The sequence below is a fragment of the Engystomops pustulosus genome, chromosome 2 (genome assembly GCF_040894005.1).
Source record: "Engystomops pustulosus chromosome 2, aEngPut4.maternal, whole genome shotgun sequence".
Classification (NCBI taxonomy): domain Eukaryota; kingdom Metazoa; phylum Chordata; class Amphibia; order Anura; family Leptodactylidae; genus Engystomops; species Engystomops pustulosus.
This window is the reverse complement of record NC_092412.1, coordinates 162,339,993-162,354,517: the sequence shown is the minus strand read 5'-3', so window position 1 is coordinate 162,354,517 and position 14,525 is coordinate 162,339,993. Positions and strand designations below refer to the sequence as shown.

The window sequence follows — 14,525 nt, the reverse complement described above, 5'->3', positions numbered from 1 at the left end:
GAACACCTCTTGATCTAATAAAATGTGATACAGCTTCAAGTCCAAAATTATGGGGGATCGACTAATACAAGGCTTCTACATCAATAGATGCCAGCCAGAACTCTTTCTCAATCAACACACCATCAAGTCTTCTTAAGAGATCCAATGAGTCCTTAGTGTAGGACGGGAGAGACTCAACAAATGGTCTTAATACCTTATCTAGGTGATGTTATTCACACCAGACACTATAGGTCTTCCCTTAAGGGGATCAAGACCCTTATGGATTTTTGGCAAACTATAAAAGGTTGCAACCATAGGTGTAACTAGCTCGAGAAATCGGAATTCATTTTTATCAATTAGATCTTGGCTCAGTGCTTGATTGAGCATTATCTTTAGCTCACTTACATACTTAGTGGTGGGGTTGGTCTTCAACACCTCATAAGATGAGGTGTCTCGTAACAAATCCAGACACATATTTCTGTATTTCTGAGAGTCCATCACTACAACATTCCCGCCCTTATCGGATGATTTAATTGTAATATTGGTGTCATTTTCAAGTTGATGAAGAGCCAGCATTTCAGATTTAGTACAGTTAAAATGCACAAAGGGCGATTGCATAGTTTTGATATCATTAGTAACATCTCTCAGAAAGACATCAATAGGTGATACATCACTAACCGGTGGAAACCTAGTACTCTTCAACTGCAAGTCAGTAAAAGGTCCCTTGCCTTCAATTGTGGGAATAGAGCTTTCCAGCCCATATAGTAGCCTTACGTCCTGCATTTGGTATGTCCAAATCTCTACACATTTTCTTATCCTGTTTTGTGAAATGTTTTCTCCACTTAAGCTTTCTCACAAACAGATGTAGGTCTTTGATTAACTCAAATGTGTCTGGTTTACTAGTGGGGACAAAATTAAGACCCTTCAGTAGGAGACGTGTCTCAGAGGTGGAGAGGGCTCTGGTAGGGAGGTTTATGACTTGGGAGCTATTGTTTGACTCACGGGGGGTCCGTGCTCTCGTTTGGTATGGCTGATATAAAAAATCAGCTTTCGCACCCCTCCCCTGTTGAGTTCCTCTACCTCTTCCTCTCCCCCTTCTAGAGCACGGATGATGCCCTGAGGGCTCCCCGTCAGAAATATCAGTCTCTGAAGTGGAGATATCGGTATCCACCCAGCACCTTTCATGTGACTGGTCATGTGACGTGATCACATGACACTGGGCGGAACTTTGCGGACTGTGCGCGCCATGGCTATTAAATGGCCGGGCATGCGCAGTAGACTCCTGCACACGCTAGTCGCCTATCCGAGCGTCACTATGCCAGGATAACTAAGTATAGCAGCCACTGCTGTGTACCTCAATGAGTAACCTTACTACCTCCATGCGTTGCTTGGATTGCTACAATATTTATGTCCCCTGATGAATCCACAAGACAGCGTAAGAAACGCGTTGGGAATTTGACTACGGTTTACTTTCCAGGAGTGGATATTTAGGGACAGCTGTGGACCGAAATGGGTCTTCAGGAATTGGTAAGAACATTCCATTTTTTTGCCTGAATACCTTGTTGGTCCTACAATATGTTGCATTGTTTGGATATATAAAAATATATGAGTGTGTTCTGGCATCGTGAGCACTATTATTTATGGGCAATGATCACTTATCTTGTGGCCCGTAACTACAGTTGTCGATAAGATTTTGATACCTAATTGATTTTGTGCTTTGATCAACATCCTTGTGATTTGAAGCCAGATATCCCCCTGGTTGAGAACCATTTGATTACTTGTTGTTATGACACCCTCAAGTGTCAATATCGTCTACGCCAGTGGGTGTGAAACGATATTCAAACTTTTATTTGTGAGTGAATTTTATACTTAACCCCTTAAAGCTCTGCGCCGTAGCTCTACGGCACAGAGGTATAAGAGATGTATGAAGAGGGCTCACAGGCTGAGTCCTCTTCATACAGAGGTGGGGGTTTTTGCATTTTGCACAAAACCCCCACCGCTAATATCCGCGGTCGGTGCTTGCACCGATCGCGGCTATTAACCCTCTCAACGCCGCCCTTTCCCTAGAACGGATATAAAACATAATAAACAGTAAAAATCACAAACATATTAGGTATCGCCGCATCCCAAAATGCCCGATCTATCAAAATATAAAAACGGTTACGGGCGGTGATACCTAATATGTGGGACGCGGCGATACCTAATATGTTTGTGGCGCCCAAATGTCCGAAATGCGACTTTTACACCTTTTTACATAACATAAAAAATGAAATAAAAAATGATCCAAATGTCGCACAGACCTCAAAATGGTAGCAATGAAAACGACGCCTCATTTCGCAAAAAAATGACCTCTCACACATCTCCGTGCGCCAAAGTATGAAAAAGTTATTAGCGTCAGAAGATGGCAAAAAAATTTTTTTCTTTTTTTTACACATTCGTTTAATTTTTGAAAATGTATTAAAACACAATAAAACCTATATAACTTTGGTATCACCGCGATCACACCAAACCAAAGAATAAAGTAGGCGTGTTATTTGGAGCGAAGAGTGAAAGTCGTAAAAACTGAGCCCACAAGAACGTGAAGGTTTTTTTTCAATTTTTCCACATTTGGAATTTTTTTTCAGCATCGCAGTACAGGGCATGTTAAAATAAATAACATCACGGGAAAGTAAAATTTGTTACGCATAAAATAAGCCCTCACACAGGTCTGTACACGTAAAAATGAAAATGTTATGGATTTTTGAAGTTGGAGAGCGAGAAATGAGCCGAAAAACCCTGCATCCTTAAGGGGTTGATAACCTTGAGAAAGTGTAATCTTTTTTCACCTTGCTTAGTTCTATATTGAGAAACATTCATAAATATCTATTTACAACCTATTCGTTCCTATACATATTTCATCTCACTGTAGTTTTTTGTACATTGAAGGCATTGGTGAGTTGGAATCCAGGCTGATCCAAGCCTGATTCATCTCTCCACATTATGGGTGGACAAGTGGGTTCTCCTTGGGGTAATGATGGCCCCCGCAGCACAGAACACCCACTCTGATGCAACACTACTGGCCAGGCAGGACAGCTTCTCTACTGCAAACTCCGCAAGTTGCGGCCATGCATCAAGTTTGGCTGCCCAGTAGTCCAGGGGATACTCTACCTGGGGTGATAAAGTGCTGTCCAAGAAAGCCATCACCTGCTGGTGCAGGGTCTGCTCCATGTCTTGCTGCTCCTGATGGCGGCTACCCTCCTCACTAGGGAAGACTCCTGACTTCTGATGGAGCTGCTACTGCTGGAGCAGTAGTATGTGAGTGATCACTGCCAGGAATCCCTCAGTCAGACCTGATAGAGGATGGACAAAGGTGCACAAAGGCAGCGGCCAAATGTGTTTTCAGTATTTCTCTATAGTACGCCATTTGTTCCTCCCTCTCGGCAGCTGGAAAAAAGTTACCCATTTTTGACCGGTAGTGAGGGTCCAAGAGGGTGGAAAGCCAAAACTTATCCCTATTCCGGATGTTGACTATTTGGCTGTCAGTAGTTAGGCAAAACAGCATGCTTTGGGCCATCTGCGCAAGTGACTCTTAGGGCCTCCCGGCCTCCATCTCCACTATATACTGCCACGGTGCTTCTAGGTCATCTGCCTCGTCTTCTACCTTCTCCGGATGCTCCTGCCCCTCCTCTCTTGTCACGTGAGTGGAAAAAACACTGATTTCACCAAACTCTGCTTGTGCTCCAATGTCCTCCTCCTCCAGCTAAGCCCCCACCGGACTCATGTGGCCATGAGATGTAGAGTCCACTTCTCCAGTGCCCTGACCAGACAGATTTTGCAGCATGAATTCCAGGACATGAAGCAGTGAAATGACGTTATTCATCAGGCAGTCCTGGTGACTGACAAATAACGTGGCCTCTTGAAAGGGCCTGAGCAAACGGCAGGTGTCACGCATGAGCTGCCAATGGCTGACATCAAAGTTACACAGGGGAGTACTCCGATCCGCTTGCATCATCAAAAAATCATTACCGGCTTTTCTCTGTTCATACAGGCAGTCTAACATATGGAGGCTGGAATTCCAACGGGTGGAAACATTGCATATCAGACTATGTTGGGGGAGGCTGCTCTGACGCTGCAACTCGAGGAGGGTGTGCTTGGCTTTGTAAGAATGGCTGAAGTGCGTGCACTTTACTGGCCATTTTTATAATGTCTTGCAATTGGGTGGAAGAATTGAGGAACCTGTTGGCCATCCCTCTTCAGTGCAGCTCAGACACCATGTTCCTCCCATTGTCTGGATGGCTGGACGCATACAGTTGTCCCTTTGTAATCGCCTCTTTCAACGACCCCACAATGGACACCCTGTAATTGGACCAAAAATCACTCTATAAACTACGTTGATTTGACACGTATTTCTTGCTCTCAACTTTAGCAACACAGATCTCCCTAAATGCACACCCTGGAGGGGGGGTGTTAGATGCGTTAATGTGGGGATCCACAGGTATGCATCAACGTGGCCAATAGGAGGGGGAGACAAAAAGCGCAAAGGATTCAAGTGTATTGTTTGATAAGGAAAATATATATAATAGAATGTCTCTCACCTGGTTCAGTGAAAGAGAGAGCGTAAAATAGATGGAGGGACTGCTGCCGACGAGACTCAGGTCCGGGCAAACCAGAGTTGACGGACTTGTACCAGTCTATTCCCTGAGTGTGACAGCGCCTCTAGAACGGGACGCCTCCTCATGGTTCTTCAGTAAATGCACACCCTGGGATTGGAGCAGAAATCGCTACAGCACAGTACAGTCATAGCAGCTAGACGCTACAGACAGCACATGCAATGTGAAATGCCGAGATTGCAAATTACAGTTTTTATTGGGCTGTGTGACATCACATAAGCCTGCCGGTCACTGATTGGCTTACAGGTCTGTAGATGTCATCGAGGTTGTTCCTTTCTCCTTCCCAGAGTTCTCTTCCCCATGTAACACGTTGTGCTCGTGGCCATTTAGCTAAAAAAGCGGGGGGAAAAAAACTTTGTTCCCAGGAATCGGCGTAAACTTCGGATTCGCAACAAATCGAAATTTCCGTGAAATCCGTATCGAATTCCACCTCGTTCGAATCAATTTGCCCATCTCTAGTCACGGTACTTGGAATGGCACTTCAAAAGAATCTTTCTTGTGTGTCGCTTCAGGACTGCCCAATCACCTGGTTGCGCCTCTGAAAAACCTTGGGGAAGTATAGGTTCTTCCATGGGGCAATCCTCAGAAAAGCCTTTTTAATCCCTAGTGCTCTCATCAACTATTTCATTATTACCTGAATAATGTAAAAATCTCCATCATTCTTTATAGTCTCTAGAATGAGCAGACTTAACTTATTTATTGGCTATATCTTTGGGAATGCACCAACACTATGACCACATATATCGTACACAAGTTTAATAATTTGGGGTATGACCAACTAAAATAAATAGAAAGTGAGAAAATATAAACTGGCACTGCAATAGACGAATTAAATTTAATACATAAAATCTAAAATATACATAAAATACATAAACATAAACACAATGAACTGATGCAGGGCCCTTGCACAAAGATCTATGCATGAACCTATATATACAATCGCATCAGATGGTATTGTATCTGTATGTAAGAGATAAATGAATAAAATAACTCATAATATTACGTATAGGTTGTCAATAATATGCACACATAGTCCATATATTTAACTTGATCTCTTTATATAGTTAGTTATACAGTCCTCAGATATGATCAATACTCACAGTTGGAGCCCGTACAGTGATGTGATCAAATACTCACAGTTGGAATCTATATAGTAGGAATCCAAACATGAAACTAATTATGTCCACCAGAGAGACACGTGTAACTCCGGCATGCCGGAGTAGTAATGAGAATAGCGTTGGAACCTATTAAACCACCAATATCTTGGAGGTATTTGGTACTTTGTCTTGTGATGAGTAAAACACTCTCTCTGACAAAAAAATTGCTAGACGCGTTTCGGAAGATATCGTTCTTCCTTCCTCAGTAGCTTACTATTTCAGGTCAGGAATCATAAGGATTCCCAAAAGAGCCACTTTTCTTATCCTCTGCCATTTTATACAAGAAAATACACAAGGTGGGTGACGTAAGTCCCCTACCAGAGCAGAGGAGGAGTTCAAAAGGCGGATAAGTGAATGTCTAAAATGTAACTTTTAATAATCAAATATATAAAATGTATACATTATATAAAAATGCCAATAGAAACAATGTGATCAATCAGAGGATCACCAATCCTGTCAATGTGAACACACCAACAGCTAAATACTACACGGATCCACCATATAGTATGCTAAAAAACTACAAAGACCGTTATCAAGTGATTATTGTCAGGAGGGAGATCACATACCTGGCTTTGTTTTACGTATGCCGGGTAGTGTAGCGTCCTCCAATTTAGGTGTCTTGGGCGAGGGAAGAGATGGACCGCATAGGATGGCGGGAGAGGGGAGGTGTGGTACTCTGCGGGATGTAGAGTGCTGGGGTCCCTATTAGGCCCTATACAAAACAATGTCAGGGACCTATTATGCCCTATAAAGTTTCAACTTGGGGCCGCAGCCCTAAATGACTGCCACCCCAACTGGAACCTCTCCCTGCCGTCGGCCTACTAACCCTGAACTAAATAGGGAACGGGAATCAGGGAAGAACAAGAAAATAAAAAGTTCGCTAGACTTGGTGTCCTGGATTCAGAACATCCATTATCTGTGGAAGTCTTGGTCATATCCCCACAGAGATAGCAAGGTGCGAAATTTATATGAAACAGTGCAAAAAAGTATATGAAACAGTGTATAAGACAAAAGAGATATTAATCCCTGAATCCAGTATACAAAGTGTCTATCTAGGTCAAGGGTTCCCTACATGTTTTTCCCATGTATATGGGCTCATCAGGGGAAATACGACCCTTAAAGTTTAATTCTTAGAAGTTCTGATGATGAATATCAGCAAGCATGTGATGGTCCATGGGTCAGGATTGTTTTCAAATGATAATAGACCATCCAAAGATAAGGTGCATGGAGGAATTGCACATGGAGACAGTACAGTGGTACTGTGATGGCAGTGCTGGGCTGTCGACGCCCGTTGTGTGAGTGTCAGGAGAGCATCTCGTGAATACTGCCTGATACTGGAATGATACTAGTTAGAGGTGTTCTAATTTATCTTGATGACATTTTGATTTACTGCAAGGACATCTCATCTCATTGGGCAAAGGTAAGAGAGGTCTTACAGATCCTCAGAGAGAATGCCTTGTATGCTAAGCCAGAGAAATGTTTATTTGCAGTTCAAGAATTGTAATTTTGGGGATATATTTAATCATCTGAGGAATTCAAGATGGACCCAGAGACGGTCAAAGCTGTGCTTGAATGGCCAAGGCCTGAGACTTTGAAAGCATTCCAAAGGTATCTGGGCACCGCTAATTGTTATTGGAAATTTATCAAGAATTGTTCTGTGCTTGCTAAACCTATAGCAGAAAAGGGAAGTAGTGGCTTTTGAAAGCATTTGAAAGCAATATAGGCATGCAACTCACCGGATGTGGGACAACCCAACTCAAGGAGGGACAGAGCAAAATGTAGGTATAAGCTTTTGTTTATGCAGCTGCATGCCCTGTCTTTTTTTCTGGAATGGTGGTCCACAAAGTGTCTGGTAGGCATCAATCGAAGGCCCAATCTCTCAGGTTTTTATACGGCCCCAGGATTCTGTGCTCTCACACAATTGTAGTAGCTTTTTTAAGGCACATGCATCTCTCCACGTCCATTACGGGCATGGAGAGCCCTCTTTCTATTCCCGGCCAAGAAACAGCTTGGAATAATTTCTTTGAATTAAAACTATATTTTTCTTAAAATCATTTAAATGCTTTAATAATAGCCATATTGTTTTTAGAAAACTCTCTAATAATTTTATTAGAATTAAAACAGTTGTTTCTGCACTAGTGTGTGAAAATCTCTCTAGATGAAATGCATTCAATATGTTGAACAGATAGACATACCAATAAGAGGTTCAAGCACAAGGATAACTCAGCTTATCAGAAAAGTCTCTCTGTAAAGCCCTCCAGCCTAGTGAGGACGCCCTCAAGCACTGACTTGATTAGGGTTTGAGAGTTTTAAGAACTTGCCTCCTGGCTTCCACTTCAGAAAACAGTGCATTTCCCATTGGCAGGACAGTTTCTAGGTAACTTTCTAGCCAACTAGGGGAATCTTATAACCCCATCCCCATGATAGAAATAAATTGCCCCCCAAAATAATTATAACACAGTCTTCATCCCAATAAATTATATTTTTTCACAAAAGTTAATATATACAATGCTTACCCAAATTATACAGCCTACCTTAGATAAATACAAAGTCCCTTCACAGTGAATTTTTTATCAAAGCTTTGTTCATAAATACAGCAACAGAAAGTAGCTCCATACATATATACAACACCAGAACAAGGCTTCATATGAAAAATAGCACCAGAACCAAACACTATATAAAAAATGCAGACCCACACAGGATTGTACTGCACTGTACCAAGCTCTGTACAGAATACTAGAACCAGGGTCCTTACATTAGTACACCAACAGAAACAGATTCTTAATAAAAAATATACCATCCTCCTCAGTTCTCAATGTTAGAATTAGGAGACACTGAATTTCTGGTAACACTTACTTAGCAGTCTGAATTGTGTTCTAGTGCTGGGCTGCTGATTGAGTCTACCACACCGGCTCTCTGTAGGTTGCTTGTGGTCTGGCAGGGGTTAACTCACTCTGAATGTCTGGTATCTTTCACATGGATCAGGATTCCTGACTAGCAAATAAATATCTTCTGTGTGCTATGTCCGTTGGCCTAATAATTTTTACCAGCTCTATAATCAGCTTTCTCTGTATTTCTGGTTTTCTGTTTTTTGGCTTATGTTCTGTGACTATCCTTTTATGTATATGATTTCATACCTTATATGTTATCTCTTTTGTGAACTGGATTGTTTCCCACCTTTGTTGTGTTTAATTGTTTGTCCTTTTTTGTGTCTGCCTTTTGGCATAGGGGCTGTTTTATGGTTGTTTTGTATCGACTAGGATACACATTGGCAAGCAGACAGGGCTGTTAGGGGTCTGGGGTTTTAGGGTGCACTGTCTATACTAGCACAGGGTTCCTACATACATACTTACAATCTCAAATGATTTTACATATATACAGAGCACTCTTTACATACACACATTGTCTCCTTAAGTCTTTCAAATTTATACAATAAAGTAGCTCTGTTAATTTATCTAAATGTACAAATTGTGCCATAATTAATCTACATTCTACAGCACCAGCAAGTTAATACATGGTAGATACATACTGTAAAATTATTAAGCTGTAGTTTATGAGACACTTGTTGGCATCATCTTTGTTTCCCAAAGATCAAGTCAGCGGCTTCTGGTGCTGGCTCTGAAACCTAAATGATGCTTTAGGCATAGATATCAATTACCCTCACCCAACCATCCCTCAAGCAGTACTGGGTGTCAAAAAGTTAGCTGGGGAAGTCTCAATAGAGACCTGTTAACCCTGTTCCACATACAGATGCACGATTAGGCCAAAGCCTTTCTTTTACCAGTCTCAAATTGTCCCAGACAGTCAATGCAGGGTCTCTCAACAGTGTTAGGTACTCAGAGTTTGGTCTTTCATGAGTCTCAGGACTTCCTCAGTGTATTAAAGTGACCTTATTGTTGTTGTCCAGAGAGCTGTCCAGAGACAGAAGTGTATTGAGTGCAGCTATGGTACGTTAATTAATATACATTTAGTTTTTTCTTAAAATAAACCTTATGCAAATTATCTGCAGCGCTCCCAGGGATGTGGAGTAGCCTCCACCACTAGAGAAGAAGGGCCTTATTAAAGGATTGGATAAATATCTGATTATTAATGAAATATTAAGGAATTATGAAAAAATATATTATGATAAAGTGGGGTCCCCGGGTAAGTGGGGAAAAATATGGAAAACAGCGGGGGAAAAATGTAAGTTTGGAAAAAGATAGTAGCAATGTTTTTTTTCTTTTCTCTTCCCCCTCCCTTGGCTGAATGGGGTCGGGTTCTATTTTGGATTGGGGTTTGTCCAAGATATGTTGATGTAAAATAAAGATGATATGGTGAGCATATTCTCAATTAGATGTTAACTGTGAAAGTAAAGAAAAGCCTGATAATTTGTAATATGCTTGCTTGCACACTGTCTTGTACATGTAAAATCTGTATGTTAATTATGTAAGAAAAATAAATATAATGAAACTGTTTTTTAAAAAATAGGATTAGATAAAAAGGGTTTAGGGATGGTGCAGGAAGGGGGAATTACCAAGAGAACTTCATTAGAAAGTAGATTCCCAATGGTTCTATATTTGCATTCTTTTTTCACATAGTAGGCTCTGCAGATCCACCTATCATTGCAATCTTTTGCTGCTGTGGTTTAAGGCACAGAGCTCCCATCTTTGTTGCGGGTTCACATATTAAAGGACTAGCATATAGATAAAATAAAGTTTATGTTTAAAATAAAGTTTAATGTTTCAGGTTGCTTGCATTTTAATGCAGATTTACTTGTAACAAATGTTACAAAAGGAAGCATGATCATTTTTACTGACAGCTGAATTGCCTGACAGGTGTTTACCATGAGGGACGTAGAAAAATGAAACATGGAGTGTACATGACTATTTGACTGGTCAGTTGCACTCAAATGTTACTGGTACAAAAATAACAAATGTAAAATGGTGTTTTACAGTATAGTTGGATGAGGACATAACGCTAAGTATGGCCATACTGTTCACTTGCTGAAGAAAACAAAAAGCAGCAATTGAAGATGGCTCCCGTTAATGCTTAGCAAAGCAACTTTTAACCTCTATGTGTTCCAGACATCTATTGACTGCAGAGTATTTACATCCAAGAATTAAAAATAATCTTTTATTATTTATGTTATTTTGGATCCTAAGAAAATTGAGACATCCTGTAAAAAAAATATTTCATTCCTAGGAGGCAATCCTATGTTTTTATTAAACTTCTTGTGTTAAACAAATTACACTTTATTAACATCATCATTCAACATAATTTTATCCTTTGTGTTTATATACAGATTGTTTTGTTATTTAAAGCAATAAAGAATGATTTTTGTTTCTCTTACAGCTCTGGCCAGTAAACCCACATATGTCAGCTACAGCAACCACGCTATATAGACAGCAATTGAGATTTCCCTTGAACAATGGGAGGGGCTAAACCAGTGGTCAAATCAGATGCCGCTTACTACTGAATAAAAAATGGAAGCAGTCAGGATGACCAGTTAACCTGGCATGGGTTTGAAAAGCGCGTCTGGCGCAGATGGAAGAGAAATAGATGGCACATAAGTCGAAGACCTGGGCACATTAACTTCCCTTCAAAGCAGTGGATCAGGAACACATCAGAAATTGCTACTATGGTCCAGATAAAATTACATTTAATTGATTTTTTTTTAATCTATTTACAGTATTTCTTACTACTTTATACAAATAATATGTTTTTTGTTCCTTATTGTTTTAGGTCAGGGTTTTCACCTGTACCCTCATTAAATTCAAGAAAAAAATCACTTCAGCACAGTTTTTCAGTTCCTGGTATTCTGTTTTCATGTTTCCTGCACCGTTTTTAATTGGACTATTTAAATGACTTTATTTTTTGCCATGAATTTTCCCAAAGCTAAACAAATGCCCTATTTTAAAGAAAATGTCTATGTCTCTGTATTCTCTAGTTCTGAAATTTTGTTAAAACAATTTTAAATGCTGCTTTGAAATCTAAAAACCGAAAGAAACTCATCCAAATGCAATTGTTATGAAGCTCAATTATTAAAGCACACATAACAATTTGGCATAAATTATACTTTCTACATCCAAAAGCCCAATATATATATATATATATATATATATATATATATATATATATATATATATATATTGCATACAAAAAATAAGGAGAAATGATACTTGACCTCTCAGGTAAGATAGATCATTTGCCTCAATGTGAAATGGCTTGAGTTAAACAAGTCACAATATTTTCTATTTACATTTGACTCCCATTTGCCAATTATAGATGCAGATCTTAGTTTTCATGCCATATACTTAAAATTTTTGAACTTGGTAGGATTGATCTGTTTTGCTTAACATTTTCAAATACTAAAAAGTTTTGCCCTAACCATTTAGAAAAAAAGACAGGAAATTGATTTTTGTATTTTTTTAAATTATGAAGATAGTTTTTGTTTTTGAACATTTTAAAAAGAAATTTTGCAAGAAGGTATTTTTAAAACCACTCTTAATTTGGTGGTAAAGAAATTATATTTAAACGAATATAGGCTAGAATGGGATATGACTCCTTTAAAACCATATTTTGTAATATCTTTTTCACTTATAACTAGAAAGATTCTGCTACAGAAAAGTTTATGACTGCTAAGGACCAATAAAAGCCTTCATAAATGAAATGTTCACATATAAAGCCTGAATGCTTGTGACATGCTAACTTTATTAGCTTTGTCTTGCTGAGTAAGTTCAGTCTATCCCTGGCAAACTAATGGATGTATAATCACGATTATATTGATTATATGAATTGAAGTTTTATTAATAATTTACTACCATTTTTACTTCATTAACTGTAAGTGACATTGCAATTTTCCTTGTCTTGTCACAAAAGAGCTCTGAAGAACATAGGACAATCTAAAATTGGTGAATAAGAATTCTACAATTGGAGACACTTCACATCTGGTAGCTATGGTAATAAATGGTTACATCTAAAGGCCAGGGAAAAGTTGTGTGAGCCAATCCAGCCTAAAAAAATATCTTCATTATGAAAAAAGTTAATATAGCACAAGCACTTGGACATGGAGCACTGCATGATAATAATGTTTTCACTGAATACCTTTATGGTATATATGATGTACCTCTACATCTGTTCTTGAAAAATATTATGCTGCAAAGCTGACTGACAAAAACAAATGTCATATAAGTTTTTACTTGGTGTCTGTTCCCCAAATTTGCCCCTCCCATAGTCAGTTTGCAATGTATTTATTATGAGAGTTTGAAATGATCCTCCACCCTTCACCCCATGCCAACCTTGCGCGGTGCCTGCGTTTATGCAAATTTGTGTGTGCATGAAAATCACAGAGAGTCTTGAAAATGTCTTTTCTTTTTTTCTACCTGAGTGTTTTTAATAAAAGTAAAAAAAAAAAAGATAAATGCACAAACTGCTGCTGTCTTTATTTCATTGGATAATTGGGCTGATTTATTATGTGGGAAACTTTTTAGTTAGCTTTGCTGAAGTATACATTGCATACATACATTTACAGCAAAATTAGGAAATGGCGAAAAACATTTCATAAATATGGCATATCTATGAGTCTGTTCAGAGATGTGACTCCAATGTCAACAATTTGTGTAACTTTTAAAAAAGTTGCGTTGTATTTGGTGCATTGATGCTTATAATGCACACTTTCCAAACCTAATATGAAGTATAAACATTACGTACCAAAGTGTTTCTTAGGATTGAAAATATTTACATGAAGTACTTTGCAAGAGTAAAATGCTTTCAAAAACCGAAATGTTAAGTTTATTCAGGCTTAAAATATATATTTACAGAGCTGGCTCTCAATATCAGTTCTAATATTCCCAGCAGCCATTGAGAATGGAACGATGAAGAAGGCTTGGTTCTCAATGTAATAAATTTAAATACATAATAGCTAATCTGTAGTAATCTAATCCATACCACTACACATAGCTATAGGGTAAGTAAATTGAATCCTTATATATACACAGCTCTGGTGACATCATATGTGGTCTTGAAATAGTCTTTGTCATAGTATGAAGGCACCATGTGGAAAATTATTTAGACTGACGTATTGACCGCCAGTCTGAACCCTTTAAGGAGTAGGCCATTTTTTGTGTTTCCATTTCCCACTCCCTGTCAGCAAAAAAAATCTGCAGGCTATAACGTTGGTTAGAAAATATAACCCAAAAAAGGGAGAGGATCGCGGCACTTCTTTAAAAGGTATTATATTCTTTATTTGTACATTTAAAATTACAGAAAACATGGCAGAGACTTTGCTTACGCTTTTCTAGCGTTAGGTGCTCTTAGTCATGGCATAAATTCAAAGTGATGTGAAAAACAAGGAAAAGAAAATGTCCTAAAAACACTTAAAAATGTATCAAGTACATATTTGGGGGGAGCATTGCCTGGTACAGGCGATACATCGATGACATACTGATTGTGTGGTTGGGAGATGTGTTGTTCGTGCCAGGCTTTGTTTCCTACCTGAATAAAAATAATATGAATTTACACTTTACGTACAATGTAGAAGTGAAGATTATCTTGTTGAGAGGTTGCACCACCAGAAAGAAAGTAACTTCTTTAGGAAGAGTACGTCAGGGAACACTACACTTAATGCCACTAGCAATCACACTGAACATACCTTGAGGGCTATACCTGTTGGTGAGTTTAGCAGGTTAAGGAGGGCATGCTCTGACAGAGAGGATTTTTTACGTCAATCTGAGGATTTAAAAAGTACCGTATATACTCGAGT

At 39.1% G+C, this 14,525-nt stretch overlaps 1 protein-coding gene across 1 annotated transcript in view; it reads left to right on the top strand.

Moving 5' to 3' along the window:
• Positions 1-13,193, top strand: part of GRM4 (glutamate metabotropic receptor 4) — a 172,256-nt gene extending 159,063 nt beyond the window's left edge. The window contains exon 11 of the mRNA XM_072137171.1: positions 11,117-13,193. Coding sequence (XP_071993272.1) covers positions 11,117-11,166 — 50 coding nt within the window. The 3' untranslated portion in view covers positions 11,167-13,193. The remainder of the gene's footprint in view (positions 1-11,116) is intronic.
• The last annotated feature ends 1,332 nt before the right edge of the window (positions 13,194-14,525 follow it).